A 23,363-nucleotide genomic window follows, 5' to 3' on the forward strand; every position below is an offset into this window, starting at 1 on the left:
GGCGCCTAACATCAGTGTTTCTTAAACAAACCATTCATTTCAGAAATATTTACATATTTATCTAGCTAAGAGACAAAAAAAAACCCCTATATTTTATATGCATAAAAAAGCTTCTTATCTCATTTTGTCCAACTCATCATCGTTATCACTACTTTGTATTATTTCTCTACAGTGTACAAAGTGGTGCAATTATCCGTGAACTTATTTGAAGTGGCAAGTCTCTGCAGGAGACAGCTTAGGGATCACAGTCATTTTATAGATGGAGAAGTGCACTGAAAGCACCAAGAAATTATTTCCCAAGACCTGCTAGTGAATGACAGTGACAGGACTCAAACTCACATCTTCTGGTTCCAAAACCTTCCTTCTTTCTGCCATACTACTCTCCAGCAAAACAAAAACAAAAAACAATAAAACAAAACAATATCCTTATTTCTAAGTATCATTTGCGTCACTTAAGCCATTCCATAACATTTCCCTATGATGGAAGCTGGGGTTAGCATGCTTTAGGTTTGCTTTGTTTTGTTTTGTAAAACAAAACAATGGGATATCAAACTTTGAAATCAGACACTTTGCAATTCCTGTTTATCTCTTTATCTCTGAGTTCAAAGAGCCATATTAAAAGAAGCTTTAATGTGGAGCCTCTCCCCCAACAAGACTAAATGCACATGGAATAAAATGCAAAAATCAGGAAAAAGTGATGGTTCTTTACTGATCTTCACCACGAAGTCCAGCCTCACACAGGCAAAATAAGGGGACTTCCCTATGAGGGAATTGAGGCGTACTAAGGAAGGCTCCCCCCCCAACTGCAGAACCTTTCTTCCGACAGATCATAACCCTGGCCAGTTTCTGCTTCATTGAACTGTGTCCTCTGCCTCACTTTTATTTTTTATTAAGTTATGAATAGCTCATAAATTCAGAAAAGTGATGCCCCTTCCCACCACAAGACAGAAGAGATGTTTACATTTCTTCCATATTTACTTCAAATATTCCCCTTGACAAAAAGAAAAAAACTGTTGCAAATACTCTCTGGCAATTGGTGTGTATTATTTCCATGAATATTTTGGTACTGTTGTTTTAAACTTATATATATATATGTGTTATCATATTGCACATATCTTTTACAATATCCTTTCTCTGCTTACCAATATGTTTTAATAACGTAGTTATCTGTTCACACATGTGGAGCTAGCTCATTCATTTTAGTATCTACAAAGTTTTCCATTGTGTAAATAGACAAGAGTTTACTTTATCCATTTCTCTATGGATAATGCAACATCACATCTGCCTTGATCTCTTATTACTTCATCAGTGCTTAATGCTGTGCTCTGGCCTTTGAATAACTAAGTGGAGACATTTGAAATTCTCACATCCTGGAAAGCAAAGCCTTCTCTGCACATCCACAGCAGAGTCAGTTTTATTCCCCCTTTTTTTTTATTCCAAGTAGTAAATACACCAACAAAACGATAGCTCTTAAATAAAACTAGACCCTAACCAAATGTTGATGTGTACTAATGTATTAAAATAATTGCACCTAGAAAGGGTGGTCTGATTCCCAGAACCTGGAATGCTTCTTATGATAGTGAAAAGCAATAAAGATGAAGAAAAATGCAATGTTTGCCATATAAATGTGGTTGATTGTCCCCCTGGTTTAAGGAGTCACTGGAGACGACTGCCAGTCCCCAATATAATCAGACCAATGACTGTGGTCACCAAATGCAAGGCCTAGTTCAGATATAAGAAAGGACTGTTAGATAGTAATCCTTCCAGAAGTTTCAGAGCCCAGAAAGGCCTTCCATTGTGAAGCACAAAAGGAATTCTTCATACTGTGCTGGTGGGAATGTAAATTGGATCATTCTGGAAAGTAATTTAACAGAACTTAGTGAAGTTAAAGATTTGCATAATGTTTAATTTTTTAATGTCTTTTGCAAACAAGATTTCTGGAGCAGAGCAGATGACTTATAGCCAATAACCTCACCAGCTCCCCTTTGCTTCAGTTATTAACCCTGGGACACACAATGAGAGCCTGGTGTCATCGTACACATACAAGGGTCTTTACTATGGGTAAAAGAACCCTGAAAATATGGATCTGGATACTTATATAGGGGAAGGCCAGCTGCCCCAATCATCTGAAAGAAGGGGAGAAAAAATGTTGGTCTTTGGGAAGGATTCTGGGTTCTTCTACCTTGTGAGATACAAATAAATCTCTCCAAGGGGAGTATAAGGCCAGTATCTCCAGCTTGACAGCTTAAAGATGTCTCCAAATCCTGGGTCTCATCTCCACCTTGAGATGTAAACACATATTTCTGGGAAGATAAATCTCTCTAGATGGTCTCTTAGTTTCTAATTAGGCATAAATCAACTTCTCAAACTTGTTCTTTTAGCCCGAGTCCCAAGTTTTAGTAAAATTTGTCCAGAAAGTCTATGCAGAAACATAAAAAAATGTTTTCTCTACAGCCCTAAACACACTTTGTGATCCAGCAGTTCCACTTCTGAATGATTATCCCAGAAAAAAAATTCTTACTCACATCACAAAGGGAAATGGATGAAGATATTCACTGTTGCGTGGTTTGTGTAGATGCAAAGATGGAGGCTGGGGAAATGGTTACGTAAAATGTGGGGGTGTCGGATGTGCACTATGAAATCACTCTATAGCAGTGATAGCAACAAACCAAGTACACACACAAGGCCATGTGCAGAGCTTGAGAGACACAAGCAAGAAATAGAATGTGGTCCATGGCAGAACATGATTTGTGAAAATGAAAAATACACTAAACATTGCTCTATATTTTTTTGAGAATCAAGACATGCTCAGAGAAATAGATCAAACCCAAAAGAACAGGAGCTCAAGAGCTTATATAAAGGGGAGGTAGGAGGAGCATCTGGGAATGAGAGTGGTATTAGGGATAACTAGAGAAAAATAAGAGAAGGACCTCACCCTCAACAAAATAACCTACATGGCTGAAGAGTATGGCTATCTCACTAATTGATTTCCAGAGGAGAAAAAGAAAGCCCCTTCACTGAGCTTGCTCCCTTTCAACACCCTCGGTGGTCTTGTACCATGCGGTAGTACAGTAGTCTCCCACACCACTTTATCCTCGGGGATATGTTCCAAGAACCCCAGTGGATGCCTGAAACCATGGATAGTACTGAACCAAATATGGACTATGCTTTTTTCCTATACATACATACTGTTAGGCACAGAAAGAGATTAACAATAAAAACTAATCATGAAATAGAATGATATAACGATGTACTATAGAAGAGCTTATGTGAATGAGGTCTCTCAGAATATCTTAACATGCTGTACTGTGTTCTTCCTGTAACGATGTGTAGTGACGAGACGAAGTAAGGTAAAGGACACACGCAGTGTGGCAGAGGACCACTGAGCTACTACCTACTTCTGATGTAGAAAGAGGATCATTGCTTCCAGACTGGGGTTGGCAGTGGGGAACTGAAGCTGTGGAGAGTGGAACCACAGATAAAGGGGAACTACTGGACATTGTGGTGTGAGACGCTCAGTATATAGTTGTTACATGCAGATGGCAAGCATCGGTTGGGAGGGGAAAAAAACACTGCAATTTTTTGCTTTCCAGTGTGAAAGGAGATCCCATGGGAAAGCTGGCCGTCATGCCAACAGTTCCAGTGATTACATTTTACTGCTACCCCCAATGTAGAAATGTCAAATTTTCTTGACATTTTGAACACTGGTAATCTTTTGCCTTTGCTTCCATTCTGATTAAAAATACTTTGCTGGCTTTAATGGACTCAATTTTAGAAGAAATTTGGTCCCTAAAGAAAGTCATTATGGAGTTATCAAAAATGTATAAAGCTTCAACCAATTTTCCACCTTTAGTTTCCACTCAACTCATACACTTACAATAGCTTTTGCAAAAACCTCTTTATTTAAACACTTGTAATGTTTACTGCCAACATTTTATAATCACATTATTTTTTCATGATCCTTAGGCAAGTGAGAAAACTTTGACTTTTTTAATCGAATCAAATATTCTATCATATTTGTTGGTTCTTACATGAAAGAGTTCTTCAGAGCCTCTCTGTGAAATTAATCAAACCAGACACTTGGAGCCAGACCCATGGTTAGAATCAGCATGACTTGCCAAGAAACGATTCAGTTCTTCCCATCACGTGGGTACTCAAAGGATAGGATGAAAGTCAAGTTTGTTTCATGGTCTGTAGTGATGGTAAGAAGCTGGCCACACTGACCTCATATACCCGTGTGTACCTAGAGTTCCCTTCTTAATCTGGGATAGAAAAAGGAGAAACAATGCAACAGAGCTCATTCGTGACATCCACACTGAACACTGGATCACACTGTGCATTCCTCTGGGGCAGCACCCTCATGGCCTCTGCTCAGAGTCTGTCTCCCACCTGTTGCTGCCCCCTTCCCCGCACATCTCAGCATTTCTGCCAACTTTCAAATAAGCCCTAACAACTTCAATTTTCACGCCCCCTCTCTTCCAAGTTGCACAATTTGGAATAATAATGTCTCTGATCTTCAAGAAGGGAATTTTTACTCTTGCAATCAGATTGTGTATGTTGTCATTTAAACCAAACTATTGAGGAGAAGTCTGAACATACACACATGAGGATTGAAAAATTCCTCAGATGCCAATTAATAGAAACAAATCAGTCATCTTCATCTATTTCCAAGGATGTAGGATTAACTACCAGTCCTTGCACATCAGAACAACCTGAGAATTTGTTTAGAAATGCATATTCCCAGGCACAATCACCAGCTGATTGGTTTGGGTTTCCAGGGATGGAACCTGTATTTGTTGTTTGTAACAAGTTTCCCTGGGATTCCAGATACCGACATCTTCTGAGAATTGGTGATTTGGAAAAGCTGAGAGCAAGCAGGCAACATGCTATATTGAAGGATTTAGATAAGCACTCTTCAGTTATTAACATTTTATTCTAGCAACTTGTTTTATAAAATTAAATAAAATGAATTCCTATAATACACATAGAAATTTAAGTGTATTTTTGTTAATAAAAATGTTCTGAAAGGGCTTAGTGGGCATAATTGATGAGAAAATTAAAAACTGAAATGCTGAGACGCCTAGGTGGCTCAGTCAGTTAAGCATTCAATTAGGGACATCTGGATGGCTCAGTGGGTTAAGCCGCTGCCTTTGGCTCAGGTCATGATCCCAGGGTCCTGGATCGGGTCCCGCATCAGGCTCCTTGTTCTGCAGGGAGCCTGCTTCTCTCTCCACCTTTGCCCGTCTGTCTGCCTGCTTGCGTGCTCATTCTCTTTCTTTCTTTCTCTCTGACAAATAAATAAATAAATAAAATCTTTTTTTAAAAAAAGCATTCAATTATTGATTTCAGCTCAGGCCTAATCTCGGGCATGGTGAGTTCGAGCTCCGCACTGGGCTCCATGCTGGACATGGAGCCTACTTAAAAAAAAAAGAAAAAAGAAAAAAAAGAAAAACACCCTAAATGCTACTGTTGATATAAATTACAGGTAAAATCTCTGTGTCTCAATTAGCAAAATTTATAAAAGATTCACTGAACATCTCATGAGCAAAGCACTATACTTAGTACTTTCATAATAAATAAGTTTTCTTGCTGAGGGGCTTTAATCCAGTTGAGAGCCAAAAGAGTCACACCAGAAGAAGCTTAATAATGACCACAACTAAACACAAAGATGTATTCCAGCTTTCCTCTGTGAGGAACACTATGGACCCAGTACGTTACTGTCTAACATTCTGGAATGTAGGATGATGTCTCCTTCTTCCATTTATCCTTGGTTCCTGACACAGGTGCTATAAATACTAATTGCTATAAGTTAAATTCAATAGTAGTATTTTTTAGAAGTTGAAATAAATTTAAAAACTAATTATAGCGTAAATGTTCTTCAGAGTTTCTTTTGCTGGTTTATTCATCATACAGTATGTTTCTTACAAGACACTATGCTTGCACAATGTAGGACGATATAAATAATACAGAGATAAATGGTAAAAGGATGCCTCATTAATTTTTTTTTCCTTCAGTAAGTTTATTGCACACCCTGGACTCCGTAGAGTTAGAATTTGTGCACTAGAAATAACCATAAAGTCATAAAGCCCTCCTATTATATGCAAATATTTGGAGATCGTTAAAAAAGAAAAAAAACTCTGGATTACATTTCTTAAAACATACTTGAAATATATGCCCAGAGTTGATCCTATTAACCATAGGCAAACACAGCACATGAGGAAATCCTATGTTTTGTATCTGTGCAAAAATAGCTTTAAACAGAATTTAAATGTACCAGAACCTAAAGTTCTTCCAGATGTATGCTTTCACCAATTTCTGGAAAATTGCTTCCCCATACCCTCTCACAGTACATCGACCACTTTATAAGATCCAGAGGCCAATTTTCACTTTCACGGAATCCATATCATTGACTCATGCTGTCACTGTCATCAAAATAATGTTGTAAATATCCTCTCATCTTTCCATGCTATCTGGCTTATTTTTCCCCTAAGAGGCTTTGCAGGAGATTTTTTATATAGTTCTGCAAATTCCTATTCCCATTAATGACTTGGAAAAAAAAACCTGGAGAAATGTTCATCTCATCAGCTGTTTAGAAACATCATTTTTCCTCCAGGGGCTTCTACCCCTTTTGAATCAGATGGTGTTTATCAGGAAAATCTTTCTTAGCATATCTTTATTATGGTTATATATCTTTCTCTCCACATTCTTCTTTTTATTGAGGCCTGATTTAGAGTGTTCTCAGAAGAATGTGACCCCTCTCATTTTCACCAAGAATTGGCCAACAGGGTCTCTGTCACCTTTCTTTCTTCACGACACGATGTCATTATTGATTCTTTTTTTTTTAAGATTTTATTTATTTATTTGACACAGAGAGAGAGATCACAACTAGGCAGATAGGCAGGCAGAGAGAGAGGGGTAAGCAGGCTCCCCACTGAGCAGAGAGCCCGATGCGGGGTTCGATCCCAGGACCCCGAGATTATAACCTGAGCTGAAGGCAGAGGCTTAACCCACTGAGCCACCCAGATGCCCCTCAGTATTGATTCTTAATGCTGCATAACAATTTACCAAAACCTAGCAACTTAAAACAATATCTGTTACCTCACAGTTTCCTTGGGTCGTCTGCTTGTAACTTAACCGGGTCTTCTGTTCAAGGTCTCCCTAGGCTGCAAAATCAAGATATTCGTTTGGCTATGGTCTCATTTGGAGATTTGAATGGGAAGGGTCTGCTTCCAAAAGTGCTTAGGTTGTTGGCAGTTACTATTTATTTGGGGTAGTAAGACTATAAAGACCTGGGACTCGTACTGACTATTGGCTGAAGGCAGCCTTTATGTCCTAGAGGAAACCCACTGTTACCTGGTTGTAACTCTCCACAGGTGTTTCACAACATGGCAGCTTGCTTCCTCAAGGCCAGCAGAAGAGTCTCCCAATTGTATCTGCTAACAAGATAGGGGGGTGTGTGTGTGTGTGTGTGCACGCACGCGTGGTGTGTATGCATATGTGAGCAGTGTATGTGGTGCATGTGTGTGTACACAATAATGTAAACATGGGATTGGTATCTTACCATCTTTGCCATTTTCTCAGAAGTAAGTCATAGGTCTCTTCCACACATAAGAGAAAGGGATTAGATGAGGGGATGAATACCAGGAGTGGGGAATTATTGGGGGTGGTGGAGTGGGATCACACTAGGGTCTGTCCACCATAATTGCATTGAACTAGAATACTCAGAGAGGGACTATACTTAGATATGCATGCTTTTTATTATTCTTCTGGAATCTAGTTGTTTTAAAAGAAGCTTATAATTCTTTAAACGAAAAAATTTTAGTTCCCTTGTATTTAAAAAAAAAAAAAAAAAAAAGAGCCATATAAGCGATCTTGGGCAAGGCCTGGGAAGCTATAGGACCCAGAAGGGTAAAGAAGATGAGAGAGAGAAATAATAACATCAAGCACAGTCAGGAAACCAAAACTCCAAAAACTTAGGTATTACTGGTGATGGGTTTTGTTTGCTTATTTTGTAATTGATTCTGCTTTGATTTTCCAACAATATTTGGAACTACATGCATTTCATCTGTCTGCATCCAAAGTTGGCTGTTACAGCTGATTTCAACAGTTCATAGAATTACCATCCACCTTCTTCAGTCAATTCCCTTTGCACAACACCTAATCCTCTGAAGAAGTAAGCCTGCTTTTGACTTCAGCGCTTCAATACTGGGATGTAGCTCACCATCTGTCCTAAACTTTTCAAGTAACTTTTTGCCAAGACAAATGTGGATTATAAGCAACAAACTGGGACATTTCTGGTCTCAGAACAGGAAAGATAAAGGAACCCTTACGTATTATTTTAAGTACTTTGTTTGTTAGCCGTGTTTGTGGTGAATGAGAAATCGATCCCTAGTCGTGTGAGAAATAGAGAAGTGATCTGCATGCCAATGGCCAAACATAGACTTCAGAGACTTAGCAGTTTTGAAACTAATATTTATGAACATCTGCTTTTTCCCCATAAATTTTAATATAGATTTCATCCTTTGAAACCTGCAAAACTCCCAGGTGCTTCTTCAGTCTTTATCTTGGGAACATGATTTAAAAAAAAAAAAAAAAGGTATTAAACTTTAGTAACTCAAAATGCTGTATTCAGCATGTTGAGCCTCCAAGATGTCCAATCCCAGAACACAAGCCATAATGATCTTAATAAAGAGTGCTGAAAAGTATTTATTTCTAGCCCCAGTTTATGCCTTTCATTATTCTACAAATATTTATTTAATGCTTGCTTATGTGATAGGCATTTTTAGTGCTGAGATCATAACAGCCATTATAACAGAGAAAATCCCTGCCTTCATTGTGTTTATGTTCCAGTGAATATAAATGTGCTCTTAAATAATCCACTTTAAATGTTCGTAATACTTTCACGTAGGTCATTGGAAAACTTTACATTGGGCTTGCAAGCCATTGCTGCGAATCCATTCCTAATACTGGACTAGATTCTGGGACTACAACTTTGAACAAATTGGATGTTCATTCTCCCAAGGAGCTTAGAGTTTGGCATATTTCTCACCTCTGTCAAGAAATGCAGACCTGGACATGATCTCAGGGTCCTGGGATCGAGTCCCGCATCGGGCTCTCTGCTCCGCAGGGAGCCTGCTTCCTCCTCTCTCTCTGCCTGCCTCTCTGCCTGCTTGTGATCTCTCTCTCTGTCAAATAAATAAATAAAATCTTAAAAAAAAAAAAAAAAAAAGAAATGCAGACCTGGAAATGCAGACCTGGGAAACAGGAACTTTGGAGTAGAAACTAGGAAGCCACTTGCCCATTCTCTATTTTAGATCCATCAGAAGCAGCACACATAGGGCCTCCTTTCCTGGGGCTCTTGGGCTTATGCTGTTCCTCTGGGTAGAAGATCACAGTGTGTGGACCAGAGGAAAGGAATAAAATCTCAACTCAATAAGAGGACAAACGCGTCTGTCAGCTGGGCACATGTAAGGGTAGCTGGCAAAGACATTAAATCCCTCTTAGGAAAGCAAGCTTTTTCTTTTTATAATATTTTATTTATTTGACACAGAGAAATCACAACTAGGTAGAGAGGCAGGCAGAGAGAGAGGAGGAAGGCAGGCTCCCTGCGGAGCAGAGAGCCCAATGCGGGGCTCGATCCCAGGACCCTGAGCCGAGGGCAGAGGCTTTAACCCACTGAGCCACCCAGGCACCCAGGAAAGCAAGCTTTTAAGAGTGCGGTTCTGACCACCCCGTAGCAGAGGCTACAAGTCATTTACATAATAGGAAAGCCTTGGGAGGACAGTAGAGCTATTTAATTTGGTTAGGCTAATCATATTCCATCCATTTACAGTGTAATGGAAGCTCTCTCCTCTGCCTCTTAAGCAGGAATGCATTGGCACAATGCCATGGGGCACATAAGACAAGGACAGTCTTCTTGGTGCATCAATTCAATTCAGCTATTGAGGGAGGGAATTAATTAATTTACTGATAAGTAATTTAAGACATTATTTTCCATTAAAATCAATACAGCCATATCATGGAATATAATGCAAGATTTGCATGTAATTTTAAGATAAAAGGTAGAACTGAAACAGTGCCAGAGCCAAGGGCTGAGGGGTTAAGCCCTCTCCCACACCTTTTCCACCAGCCCCCTGCAAAGCCAGCCTAACAAAAATAATTTTTTGATATGGATACTCGATTCTCAACTTTACACAAACTGTACATAAAAGATAAACTCCCCCATAGCATTCCTTATAACCACATTGCCACATGGTTACCCCTCCCTTTTACCCCTCTAATGTCTGGAGCAGACATTAGATGCAAGAAAATGCTGGTCCACTTCAGGCCTCACCCCCAACTCTGGGGCCCAAGCTCACTGCCCTCCTCATTAAGGAGAACTCCCTTGGAAGGTCTTGAGATGGCTGCGGCTATCTAGGACGGGCCAAGAGAGGTTTTCTCACTGCTCCCTCCTTGTCCTTAGCACCAAGTCTGAGCACTGGCCGCCCTACTCCCATGTCCCTTCTTTCAGTCCCAGAATGCTACGTTGCAGGCAGATCAGCTTATGGGTTCTTTGTGCTTTGTGTTGCTGGAACAGGATCTGGACCAGGTACAGCTCCATCTGGAAGAAGTGAGATTCTTTGATGTATTTGGCTTCAGTGAAGCGGCAGGAGCGTGGCAATGCTTCATGTGCAACAATCCCGAGAAAGCGACCGGTGAGAGACCTCTCCCGTCCACTTGCTGCTCAGAATCACTCATGCCCCTGGGATTCACAGGGACCTCTGAGTCCTGCTGTTCTCATTGGCCTTCGTCTCACACCCTATGTTGTAATAATGCACAGAGGGATGCCTGATCGCCTCTGCCTTGTTCTGGGAAAGGTATCTCACCAAAGTGGGAGCAAGAGAAAGGGAAGATGTGGAAAGGGAGAGAAACGTAAGCCAGAAACGAGCAAGAGAAGTGACAACTTACCTGTATGTAGTTATCAAGAAAGCTGTACAGGATGTTTTGCCCTGTTTTGCTTTCATTTCAGCCCAGGTGACCCTGAGGGTTAGAGAAAAACAACCAACCTTTCAAAAGCCCCAAAGGAAGGAGATCAGACTGAGGGAGTGAACACAGGCACCAACCTGTCATCTCGGGGCCATACCTCACACTCCTGTTTCGTGATGGAGCTACATAAAAAGTGAAACTTTTGAAGAGTGAGGATTTGAGGAATACCTTCATAGCTGTTATTCGCCCTCTCACTCCCTTTCTGCTGCCCAAGGAATTTGGTCTACTGACCTTGCCTGAAAGTAACAATTATTAGTGAATATGAGCCCAGCCCTATGCTAAATGTGTTAGGTATTGTTCATTAACATTTACAATGATCTTATCAGGTTGTTACTAACATTATCTCCATTTCACTGATGGGGAAACTGAGGCATAGAGCAATTTGATTAACTGAGGTCACACAGGTAACAAATGAACAATAGTAGGATTTGAACCCAAGCTGACTCCAGGGGCCATGGTTAACATTCCACCGCTCTGCCTCCTCATTATGCTTGTCCCAATCTGACCAGTGGAATTAGGTCGGTAAAATGTCTGTCTTCAGAAAGTTATGCTGTCCTTGGAAATGGACTATTTCGTCATTCACTTGCCTTCTGAGAGGACCCAGACTTCTCAACACGGACACCGCTCACGAACTGCAGTTTCAACTAAGAGAACAGTGTTCAAACCCTGTTGAAAATCCACTTTGTAGGTGATCCATTCTCTAGAGAGCCATGGATGACACCCCTCCCCCCCAAAGCCCTTATACCGGTCCCCTCCATTTTAGGATTTGGGGGCCTCTTAAAGATTACCCATTGTGGCAAGTCTGTTCTCTTGCTAACTGCCCAGAAGGTAAGGCTGAATGGAAAAAAGTGTGTTTATTTGGCCAGATGGGGATGAGAGGGGCTCTCGGAGAGGCACCAATTAAAAGGTCTTCCCCCACAGAAAAGGTTGTGGCTAGAGGAAGCTGGCAGTGAAGGATGGCGGCCCCTGTGAGGCACAGATTGTTGGCCCATTACAGAGTCTGCGTTGAGCTGATGCCAGAGTGAACACCCCGATTTTAATAGGTTAATTTGGGCAAATAAGAAATTGGGGAATTGAAAGTCTCCATTATAAAACTTTCTAATTAAACTGACCACCTATGAAAAAGACAGGGCGTGAAAGAAACTTTATTTGAGAACATGGCGAAGTAAGGCACTTATCTTAGGTGGCTCTGAGAGACCCTTAAGAATTCTCATTCCAAGTCAGCTGAGTTCAATAAACAGTTCAGCATTTCTGGCCAATGGAGGCCTCCGAGAAGGGTCTGGAAGTTAGAAACACAAAGTGTTCCTTTAATATATGTTTTCTCAAATTCGCTGCCATACACTTGAAAAGGACATTTTGCAATTTACTCTTTCTTACTTGTGTTTCTCACAGTTAAATATAGAGAACACACAGCAATAAAGACTCAAACAAGGCCAAATATTTTATAACAGAACATATTGAATCAAAATGTTTGGCCCCAAAAACTTCCGTGTGCTTACATTTCTCTGCTCATTTCCTTTTGCTACATAAAAGGGGATGCAAGTCTGCAAGAAATCTTATTTTAAACTATAATTTTCACCAAGAACTCCTGATTCCCTGAAAAATTTATGTAGGTTGTTGATCTCATCTTGTTTTGATATAAGGGTATAGGTTGTACATTTCATATAAATGAAAGGTCTGACATAATACCGCTAACACATTATTCATGGAGACGATGTCTGCCTTCATGTTCTTCAATTGTGAGTTTAAATATGGTCATGGAATAACTAGGAATAAATATTTTATTGTTGGTTACGCACAGCAAGCATAGTACCTGCATCCCGCTGTTCATTTATGTAATGTATGTGTGTTGCCTTGGTCGAATATCTTCTACAGGCTGCGGCTTGGGACAAAATATGAGTAAGGTGCAAAATCTCCACTCTGAAAGGATTCAGAATCCAGTCAGGGTCAGCCAGCATATATGGAAAAGTCTAGCAGTTACCCTCATATGTTTATAGCACGCAATGAATACTTGCTGAGTGAATGAATGAATGAATAATATTTGGGAATGGCAACATCAGACACACCTCGAGTGTTAAAATAAGATGTTTCAAAACTGTGGTTATGTGTTAATCAAATCAGATACATTACTATACCATACCCAGTGCATTGTGAATCTGGTAAATGGAGGTTGGCACTTCTTTCCTCCTTGAGAGAAGTCAGTAGATATAAAACAAGTGGCCCACTTCCCTAACATAGCACCTGACACACTGTGCCCGAGTCCTGTTACCATTCTGGGTTTTAATCAGTGCCCCCAAAGGATCCAGATGCCCCTCACAAGGTTTAGCCTCAGAGAGGGTTTAAAGAAGCAGGGTTGGAGTCTAAGGCAAAAGAAATTTTTAAAATGGATTTGGGTTTGTTTGTTTTTTTTAAGTACTGACAAATGATACAACAATTGCTGTCAAGTATTCATTGTTCCAGTATAGAAAAAAAGATGCTATTCAATATCTCCATAAGTGAGGAATAAAACATGAGGCATTTAGAAAATTTCAATTAGACATCAGGAAAGACATCCTAAAATATAAATCCTTCTTAACAGTGTGTATCCTAAACTATGGGACTCATTCAGAAATTGACAGCAAATCATCTGGCTTATGTGATCACCTGAGTACGTTCCCTTCTTCAGATCAAAGTCTTATCACCCACTAACACCCTTATCAACATACAGAAATTCACAGGCATTTAATATCTACTAGTCAGTAAAATGCACTGTGAATCTAGTTAGGTACAGATGAATTCAGAGGAAAATGAAGGCTAGAATAGGCTAACGATCCTAAAATTCTTATAATTATTGTCATTTATCATGCTAACTATGAGTTAAACATTTTTCTCATTATTATTGACTCCATTTTACGATGAGGAGACTGAAACACAAAGAAGTTAAGTAATTTCCCCAAGGTCACAAAGCTACCAAGTGGTAGAACCAAAATTTAATGCAGATTAATTCCTGAACCTGAAATTCCCGCCTCTTGGGCAAATCCAACTTAAGGACACAGACTATTTGAAATTCCAAGATCGATTATTTCACAATGTTATAATATCTTCCTCCCTGCTGACTTATTCCACGTAAAGAACAGGGGCTTTAGTGTGATCATGTGTGGGAAATGATTACATGAGGGAAACGGTTACAGTGAAAGCTATTTCCAATCCCTCCGATTGCTGATTCAGTTTCCAATAATCATTTTATAAAAGTACAGAGTCCACGATTAGCAAATCACTGGAATAACTCAAGAATCCTCTGAGATTTGCTTGGTGGTGTTTATTGCCCATTCCTGTACTCCTCATGAATGAGAGAATCGAGATTGAGCAAGTGAATAGAACAGAACAGAACTTCCTTCTGGAAAACCAAGCAAATCCCCTTTATCAGTTGGCCTCATGTCTTGGAACTGCTAGTGCATGTTAGCAGTAACAGTGAGTGAGCTCGGCCATCCTGGAACGCATCTGGCTCTCTGTTCAGTCACATTTGTCAAAAGGAGGAGGAAGAACTAGGTCGTGACTTTCACTCTTATTTCTTGAGACACAGGGGATGCCTTTGTTCTTACAACCTACAAAAAATAACTTAGAGACATCTCGGTTTTGGCACGGGTGTCCTCCTCTGTAAATCAGAGCACTCCCCCCGTGTGATTACTCTCTTAGTCACTAGATACTTGGATGTTGAATGTATTTGTCCGTAGGAGGGCTCCTTAGTGTATGAAAGAAAATGAAAGCATGTCTTTTTTCAGACGACCTTCTCTCAGGATTCCTCTTTAGAACTTGATTTCAAATGTTTGTGCTGTAAAACCAGCTGTCTGTTTTATCACATGGGGAAACAGAGATGGTTTCCAAATGATAGCAGGTAAAGAAAGGCTTCTTGTGAGGAGATTTTCTTCACACCTGCTGGCTAACTGGTAATAGCCTTTATGGCTTTCGTTTGCCAGACGCCTTCAGCGTGGGCTGGGTAACTCTCCACTCAGATGCCCATGTGAGAACAGGCTTATGACCTCCAAGGTCAGAGACCGCAAATAACTTTGTGAGTCCATTAATATGAAACTTTTCCACTGAATTTCGTTGTCAACATTCACAGTATTTTGGAGGTGAGAAGAAGAAAGCCCCGCTTTGGATTTATGTGGTGGCTAGGTTTGTCATGTGAGGCCTTCCCTCCTACTACATATGTTAGAACACTGTCTTACGTGCTCAGTGTTGTTTGAGCACCAAAAGCAATGTGGTGCTTGTGTTCATATTTATCTACTGCTAGTGACGACTGAATACGTATTCCTTATGCCAAACTGAACCCCAACTTGTTATGCAAAGATACTTTCTATTAATGACAAAATAAAGACACGCATACTGACTCAGATAAATCATTATTCCGAAATCATTTGCCTTTTCCTCCTCTTCCCATTTTCCTGTTTTATGCCTTTCTGGCATGGGCATGCCTCTTGCTTCTAAACCTTCCCACCACACACTCCCCCACTCTCTCTCACAACACACACATGCTTGCGTGTGAGCACACACACAGTATACGCAGAAACACCACCACCCCAGATAATAGATTCCTCTCCTCTGTTCTTTCTGTTCTCTGCCCACACTTCCGGGATTGTTCTTATCAATCTCCCCCACTAAACAGTGAAGCAGGAGCGATTCTTCATCCTTGTATGCCTTACCCAGTACCCAGCATAGGATAGTGCCCAACAAGTATTTGGTGTATGGATGGACTTTTGAGTAATTCGTGGATCGTGTAAGTGATAGGATGACTGTGGAAGATAGAGAATTTGTTGTGAAATGCAAATTTCAAATCTAATGCTTTCTCAAAATTAAATAAACCCTGAACTGAAACCTTAAAGGAGCAACTTTTGTGAAATAAATGTTTATAAGAAGAAAATATTGCTGTACGTGGGATTTTTAACATACCCAGATCTAATGTTTTACTAAAAGCTTTCAATACACACATAAACACAGAGTCCATAGTAAACTTGCTAGTAACACATGAGCCTCAGGCTTGATTTCTAGTCTTCATCTCCCATCACTACCTAATCCTTCTGCCTTTTCACGTCAGGTCAACAATCCTATCTTGAAATAGGATAAAAGTGTCTGATAGGCCTTATACTGGCAATCAAGCATTAGTCAACCTGTGATTCTCCACAAATAAATCATGGTACATGGAAATGTGTCCTTTTCCACTTGGAGAATCCGTTGACTCCAGCCAATCTATGCAGGAGGAGAAACATGCTTTCAAAAGGCAGACTAGAATGAGTAACTCCGTCTCTTTTTGCGACACAGGCTTAAGATAACGTTGATTTAAAACAATTTTATGTCCCTCCAAAATAAAGCACTTAATATATTTCAAAGGAACTCTAGTCATCACCTTTCAGAGTAACCCTAGTTTATTTACCTATATAAACACATTAGGAAAGAAATTTGTCTTTCAGCCACACACTCACCTATATAAATGACACAAAGGCGCTCTTAGCAGCCATAGAAGTCATCAAATATCTCAAGAAGGTGGTGATACTTTGTGAAGGATCTCATCCTTCCTACCTTCTCATACACATCACCCTTTCTTACATATTCTGTTTCTTCTTCCCAACTGAATCCTTCCATTGGCTTTTTTTTTTTAAATCATTTTATTTAAACTCAATTAGTTAACATACAGTGTAACATTAGTTTCAGATGTAGAGTTCAGTTATTCATCCACTGCATGTAACACCCAGTACTCATTAAATCATATGCCCTCCTTAATGCCCATCACCTTTTTATCCCATCCCCCCACCCACCTTCCATCCAGCAACCCTCAGTTTGTTTCCTGGAATTAAGAGTCTCTTATGCTTACATCCCTCTCTGATTTTGTCTTATTTTATTTTTCCCCTCCCTTCGCCTATGATCTTCTGTTTTGTTTCTTAAATTCAACATATGAGTAAAACTATATGATAATTGTCTTTCTCTGATTGACTTATTTTGCTTAGCATAATACAATCCAGTTCCATCCATGTTATTGTAAATGATAAGATTGCATTCTTTTTGATGGCTGAGTAATATTTCATTATATGTATATATTATATATATATATCTTTCACCATATGTGTGTGTATATATATAACATATATATATATAAAGAAGTTTTACATATAAAACTTTATATGTATCTATATATTTTATATATATATATATATATTTACATATAAAACTTTTCTTTATCTATTCATCTGTCAGTGATCATCTGGGTTCTTTCCATAGTTTTGCTATTGTGGATATTGCTGCTATAAACTTTGGGGTGCAGGTGCCCCTTTGAATCTCAAGATTTGTATTCTTTGGGTAAATACCAGTAGTGGAATAGCTGGGTTGCACATAGCTCTATTTTTGGCTTCTTGAAGAATCTCTATACTGTTTTCCAGAGTGGCTGTACCAGCTTGCATTCCCAACAACAGTGTAAGAGAGTTCCCCTTACTCCACATCCTCACCAACATCTGTTGTTTCCTTGCTTAATTTTAGCCATTCTAACTGGTGTTATATCTCATTGTGGTTTTGATTTGTATTTCCGTGATACTGAGGGATGGTGGGTATTTTTTCATGTGTCTGTTGGCCATTTGTATGTCTTCTTTGGAGAAATGTCTGCTCATGTCTTCTGCCCATTTCTTGACTGGACTATTTGTTTTGTATGTGTGGAGTCTGTTAAGTTCTTTATAAATCTTGGGTACTAGCCCTTTACTGCTAAGACATTTGTAAAAATCTTCTCCCATTCTGTAGGCTGTGTTTTGGTTTTGTCCACTATTTCCTTTGATGTGCAAAAGCTTTTTATCTTGATGAAATCCCAAGTTCATTTTTTCTTTTGTTTCCCTTACCTTTGGAGACAAGTCCAGCAAGAAGTTGCTGTGGCAGAGGTTGAAAAGGTTGCTGACTGTGCTTTCCTTTAGAATTTTGAGGCATTCCTGTTTCAGTTATGGTTTTCATCCATTTTGAGTTTATCTTTGTGTGGTAGAAGAAAATAGTCAGTTTCATTTTTCTGCATGTGGCTATCCAGTTTTCCTAACACCATTTGCTGAAGAGACTGTCCTTTTTCCATTGGATATTCTTTCCTACTTTGTTGAAGATTAGTTGGCCATAGATTTGGGGGTCCATTTTGGGGCTCTCTATTCTTTTTTTTTTTTTTTGAAGATTTTATTTATTTATTTGACACAGAGAGTTCACAAGTAGTCAGAGAGGCAGGCAGCGAGAGAGGGGGAAGCAGGCTCCCTGTTGAGCAGAAAGCCCAACGTGGGGCTCAGTGAGGGGCTCAATGTGGGACTCGATCGCAGGACCCTGAGATCATGACCTGAGTCGAAGGCAGAGGCTTAACCCACTGAGCCACCCAGGCACCCCTGGGCTCTCTATTCTGTTCCATTGATCTATGTGACTGTTTTTGTGCCAGTACCATGCTGTCTTGATGTTTACAGCTTTGTAATAGAACTCAAAGTCCAGCACTGTGATGACCCCAGATTTGGTTTTCTTTTTCAATATTCCTCTGGCTATTTGGACTCTTTCCTGGTTCCATAAAAATTTTAGGATTATTTGTTCCAGCTCTGTGAAAAATACCAGTATTTCAACAGGGATTGCACTGAATATGTAGATTGCTCTGAGTAGCATAAACATTTTAACAATGTTTATTCTTCTAATCCATGAGCATGGAATGTTTTCCTATTTCTTTGTGTCTTCCTCAATTTCTTTCATAAGTGTTCTGTAGTTTTCAGAGTACTGATCCTTAACCTCTTTGGTTAGGCTTATTCCTAGGTATCTTTTGGTTTTTAGTGCATTAGTATATTGGATTCCTTAATTTCTCTTTCTTCTGTTTCATTATTAATGTATAGAAATGCAACTGATTTCTGTGCCTAGATTTTATATCATGCCATATTGCTGAATTCCTGTATGAGATCTAGCAATTTTGGGGCAGAGTCTTTTGGCTTTTCCACATGAAGCATCATGTCATCTGCAAAGAGTGAGAGTTTGACTTACTCTTTGCCAATTTGAATGCCTTTTATTTCTTTTTGTTGTCTGATTGGTGAGGCTAGGACCTCTAGTACTATGTTGAATAACAGTAGTAAGATTGGGCCTCCCTGTCATTTTCCTAACCTTATGGAGAAAGTTCTCAGATTTTCACCATTGAGAATGGTATTTGCTGTGGGTTTTTCTTAGATGTTTTTTATGACATTGAGGTATGTTCACGCTATCCCTACAACGTGGAGAGTTTTAATCTACAAAAGGATCCTGTATTTTGTCAAATGCTTTTTCTGCATCAATTGAGAGAATCATATGGTTCTTGTTCTTTCTTTTATGTATGTAGTGTATCACATTAATTGATTTCCAGATGTTGAACCATCCTTGCATTCCAGGAATAAATCCCACTTGGTTGTGGTGAATAATCCTTTTAATGTATTGTCGGATCCTATCTGCTAGTGTTTTGGTGAGAATTTTTGCATACGTGTTCATCAGTGATATTGGTCTGTAATTCTCCTTTTTGATAGGGCCTTTGTCTGGCTGATCCTGCCAGTCAGCCTCCCATGTTGCAGCCAGAATGGTCTCTTCAAAACGCAACTCTGACAATGCCACTCCCCTGAAACCTTGTAACAGCTTTCCACAGCTCTTAGCTTAAAGACCAGATTCTATGATATGCCCCTCACAGCCTCACATGCAATGGTCTTTCCCATCCTCTGCAGCCTCATCTTTTCCCATATGTCATCTATTGTCTCTCCACTCAGGCTATAAGGATCTTCTTTCAGTTTCCCATACACACCATGCTTCTTCCTGTTACTTCCTCCCCTCCTTATCTGGTTAATAGAGATCTTAACCTTCCCATTACAATTCAGATTCACTGCCACAGGGAAACCTTCTGTTACCTCCCTAATACTAAGATCCTCAAAGCCCTTCAGACTTCTACTCATGACAGTTGTTACACTTGCTGTCTTGTGTTTTTATATGTGGTTATTTGATTAATCTCTATTTCCTCTGGTAAATAGTAAAGTCTATGAAGGGAGCTCTCCTCATCCAACCATCTTCAGCCCCTAGCACACAATGCTCAATAAATATTTACCAAATAAGTGAACATCCAAAGTTTGTATCATCTCAGAAAATTTCTAGTAAAATTTTTCTCAGGTAAATGGTGACAAAAAACAAATTAATGAATTCAGAGTGAATCATTTTAAGAGACAAAAGTATTAATATGATAATATTTTGTGCCAAATATATTCTTTGATTAAATAGTATCTTCTTAAATAAGTACTTTTCAAAAGTAATATGGGATATCATTTTATTTATATATAATAATTACATATTATATGTTTTATATATATATGCAAATATCATATATAAACATATATATAAAAATATCAAACACACACAAAGCATGATGGTATTCATGTATACATGTTACAGATAAAGCTTCCAACTTTATTTATTGCCAAAAGATTTAAACCACAACAGATGGAACTTGTGCTTAATCAATTCTATAAAATTCTATAAAATCAAATTCTATTAAAAAAAAGTCTATTGCAGACAATACCTTAGAATGTTCTAATATGCCAAGAATGTACAGGGAACTGGAACAATGGCTAGGATGTGCTCAATTTACACAACCCAAACAAGTGGACAAGAAAGTATGTCATATCTGTTTTTCCCTGTGCAAGGAAAGCAGCTCTGCAGTACACAGGCAGTGTGGGAAAGCAGTCAACATTTACAACTGTCTAAATCCTATGGCCAGTTTTTCCAGCAAGACAATTAATTCATATTAATGGAATGGCAGTGTGCACCCAACACAAGAAACATGTGTGGAATCCTTCTCATTCAAAGTTCCATCCTAAAGTTGAGCAATTATCTTTATTCACTTCCATTCTCCCTAATATTTTCCCATTGGTCCCTACCACTCAAAATGGGCAAGTCTGGGCCAGTCTTCATTGATAGCTTCCCATGAAGGCATTAAAGTAGATGATGCTTGCTGCGCAAAACTAGTGAACGGGGGATGCCTGGGTGGCTCAGTGGGCTAAAGCCTCTGCCTTCGGCTCAGGTCATGTTCCCAGGGTCCTGGGATCAAGCCCCACATCGGGCTCTCTGCTCAGCAGTGAGCCTGCTTCCTCCTCTCTCTCTGCCTGCCTCTCTGCCTACTTGTGATCTCTGCCTGTCAAATAAATAAATAAAATCTTAAAAACAAAACAAAACAAAACTAGTGAATGGAATACATTCATAGGAAGTGGCTTTAGAATTTTTGTTTCACTGATGATATAAAAAATAAACCAAATTCCATGAATACTGATTCTGAGCATTTTTTCTGTAACTCAATTGATTTAATCCAAAGACATGCATGTTATCTTATACTGCTATCCTGTTTTTTAATTTTATGGAAATGTCATAACAATTTTTGTCCCATTATTGATTTTGCAGTTTAACTAGTTTGTGTATTATGTGACCTATTACTGTCATCTATCATGAAGTTGCTTTCATTTCCTAGAAGTTCTTGAGCTACATGAGAATCACCTGGGGATCTTGTTAAAAATAAAAGGCCTCTCACCCCACCCCAAAATTATGATTCAGTAGATTTGGGCAGCACCTGGAAATGTGCATTTAACAAACCAGCATGTAACTCCAGTGTAGGTGGTCCTCAGAACACAGTCTGGAAAACATTGCTCTACAAGCTTCTAAAATAGTAGTTCTGAGGTTTCTTTAGATAAATAGTTCAGTGATTGATAGAGAAGCCTAAAAAAACTATTGTTTTGTTTTGTTTTTTTTTTTAAGATTTTATTTATTTACTTATTTGAGATAGAGCACGAGTGGGGTGAGGGGTGGAGGGAGAGAGAAGACGACTCCCTACTGAGCAGGGAGCCCAATATGGGGTTCAATGTGGGGCTCGAACCCAGGACTCCAGGATCACGATCTGAGCCAAAGGCAGACACTCAGCTGACTGAGCCCTCCAGGTGCCCTGTGTTTGTTTGTTTTAGCATACTATGTTTTGATGGATATAAAATTATTAATGAAGGAAGCCATTCATTTACATGTGAAAGTGTCCTCCTCAAAGGACTGCTGTCAAATTGAGTTTGTCTGTCCTATTTTGGACCACACAGCATCTTGTAGGATGTTTCAAAATCTATGTTGGATTATGCCTCCTCATTCATTCACTACTGATAAAGAAATATGACTCTCTAAAACACTACCTAGATATTCATTAGAAACATACCAATTTGTTATGATCCATAGTGATTTCTAAAACCACAGACATTCAGTTTACTAAATGTGGCTTCTATGACCTCCTCATCTAATACTTCTATCCCTCTTTAGGCATTTCCTCTGTAATTAGGGTTGGCTTTATTAGAACTGGCATGCATACAAAAAAAAATCAGTAAAGCCATGAAAGGGAATTCAAGTAAATCTGAGACTCTCGATGCATGCAAAGAAATTCCCCACAGACTGTATCAGAGTTATAATTCCCAGAAGCAGTAATTTCAAGGAAAATTGAAAAAAAAAAAGAACTTTTTCTCAGTTCTTATTTAAAAGCGAAGTATTTGAGATCTATAATTTTTTTCTTCCAGAATATACCTTCTTTTGAAGGTATTTACCTTTAATAGTCAGGAAAGACTATCTAAGAATTCTCTCCTTATTCCTAACACCTTCATGTAGATTTCACTACATTCTTGATTTGAGGGAGGGAGGCAGGTTTTATCCTGGAGCCATTGGGTTATGGTATTTATAAAAACGAAGTGTTCATCATCACAATAAAAGCATGGTGATGATCATTTTATGTTGTTGGTGATGGTGATATCGTGATCATGATGATAGTAGCTACTACTTATTGATCCCTTACAATACACCAGGCATTTGGTTAAGCAAGGCCATTGTTCATCTTAATAACACTTTTGTGTGTTTTTATTTCTGGTGGATGAAATCCACTTGGGGGTGTATGGCTTGAACATCAAAATACAAGCTGAATTTCAGCCTCTACTCACCACGTTGGCTGCCTGTTCCTGTGCAGTGAACAACCTACACACTGGTTCATGGTGGCCCTGTTGTTAAGTATGACACCTCTAGAGAGTTAGATAAAACTGATAAAATCCTGTCCAGGGATCTTTAGGACTGGTACCTCCTTGACTGTCACACCAACTCTGGCCCTCCAAGTCCCACCAGGTTCCCATCACAAAAAATGAGTTAGTTTCTAGAAGGCATTACACGAGACTTTTCTAAGCCTTGGCCTTTTGCCTGTTTTTTGTTTCTGTTTTTGTTTTTTCGGTATACTTCTTCTCCTTTCACCCTCCTCACTGTTATTTGTTCTTCAGAATTCAGCTCAGACTCATTTACTCCAAGAAGCT

The 23,363-nt window shown here is 39.2% G+C and overlaps 1 protein-coding gene across 2 annotated transcripts in view; it reads left to right on the top strand.

Moving 5' to 3' along the window:
• Nucleotides 1-23,363, top strand: part of VEPH1 (ventricular zone expressed PH domain containing 1) — a 243,943-nt gene that overhangs the window by 208,406 nt on the left and 12,174 nt on the right. For both annotated transcript variants that reach the window (XM_046003913.1, XM_046003914.1), the window contains exon 12: nt 10,577-10,694. In XM_046003913.1, coding sequence (XP_045859869.1) covers nt 10,577-10,694 — 118 coding nt within the window. The remainder of the gene's footprint in view (nt 1-10,576; nt 10,695-23,363) is intronic.

The sequence above is a fragment of the Meles meles genome, chromosome 4, assembly GCF_922984935.1.
Source record: "Meles meles chromosome 4, mMelMel3.1 paternal haplotype, whole genome shotgun sequence".
In the NCBI taxonomy this organism is placed as follows: Eukaryota; Metazoa; Chordata; class Mammalia; order Carnivora; family Mustelidae; genus Meles; species Meles meles.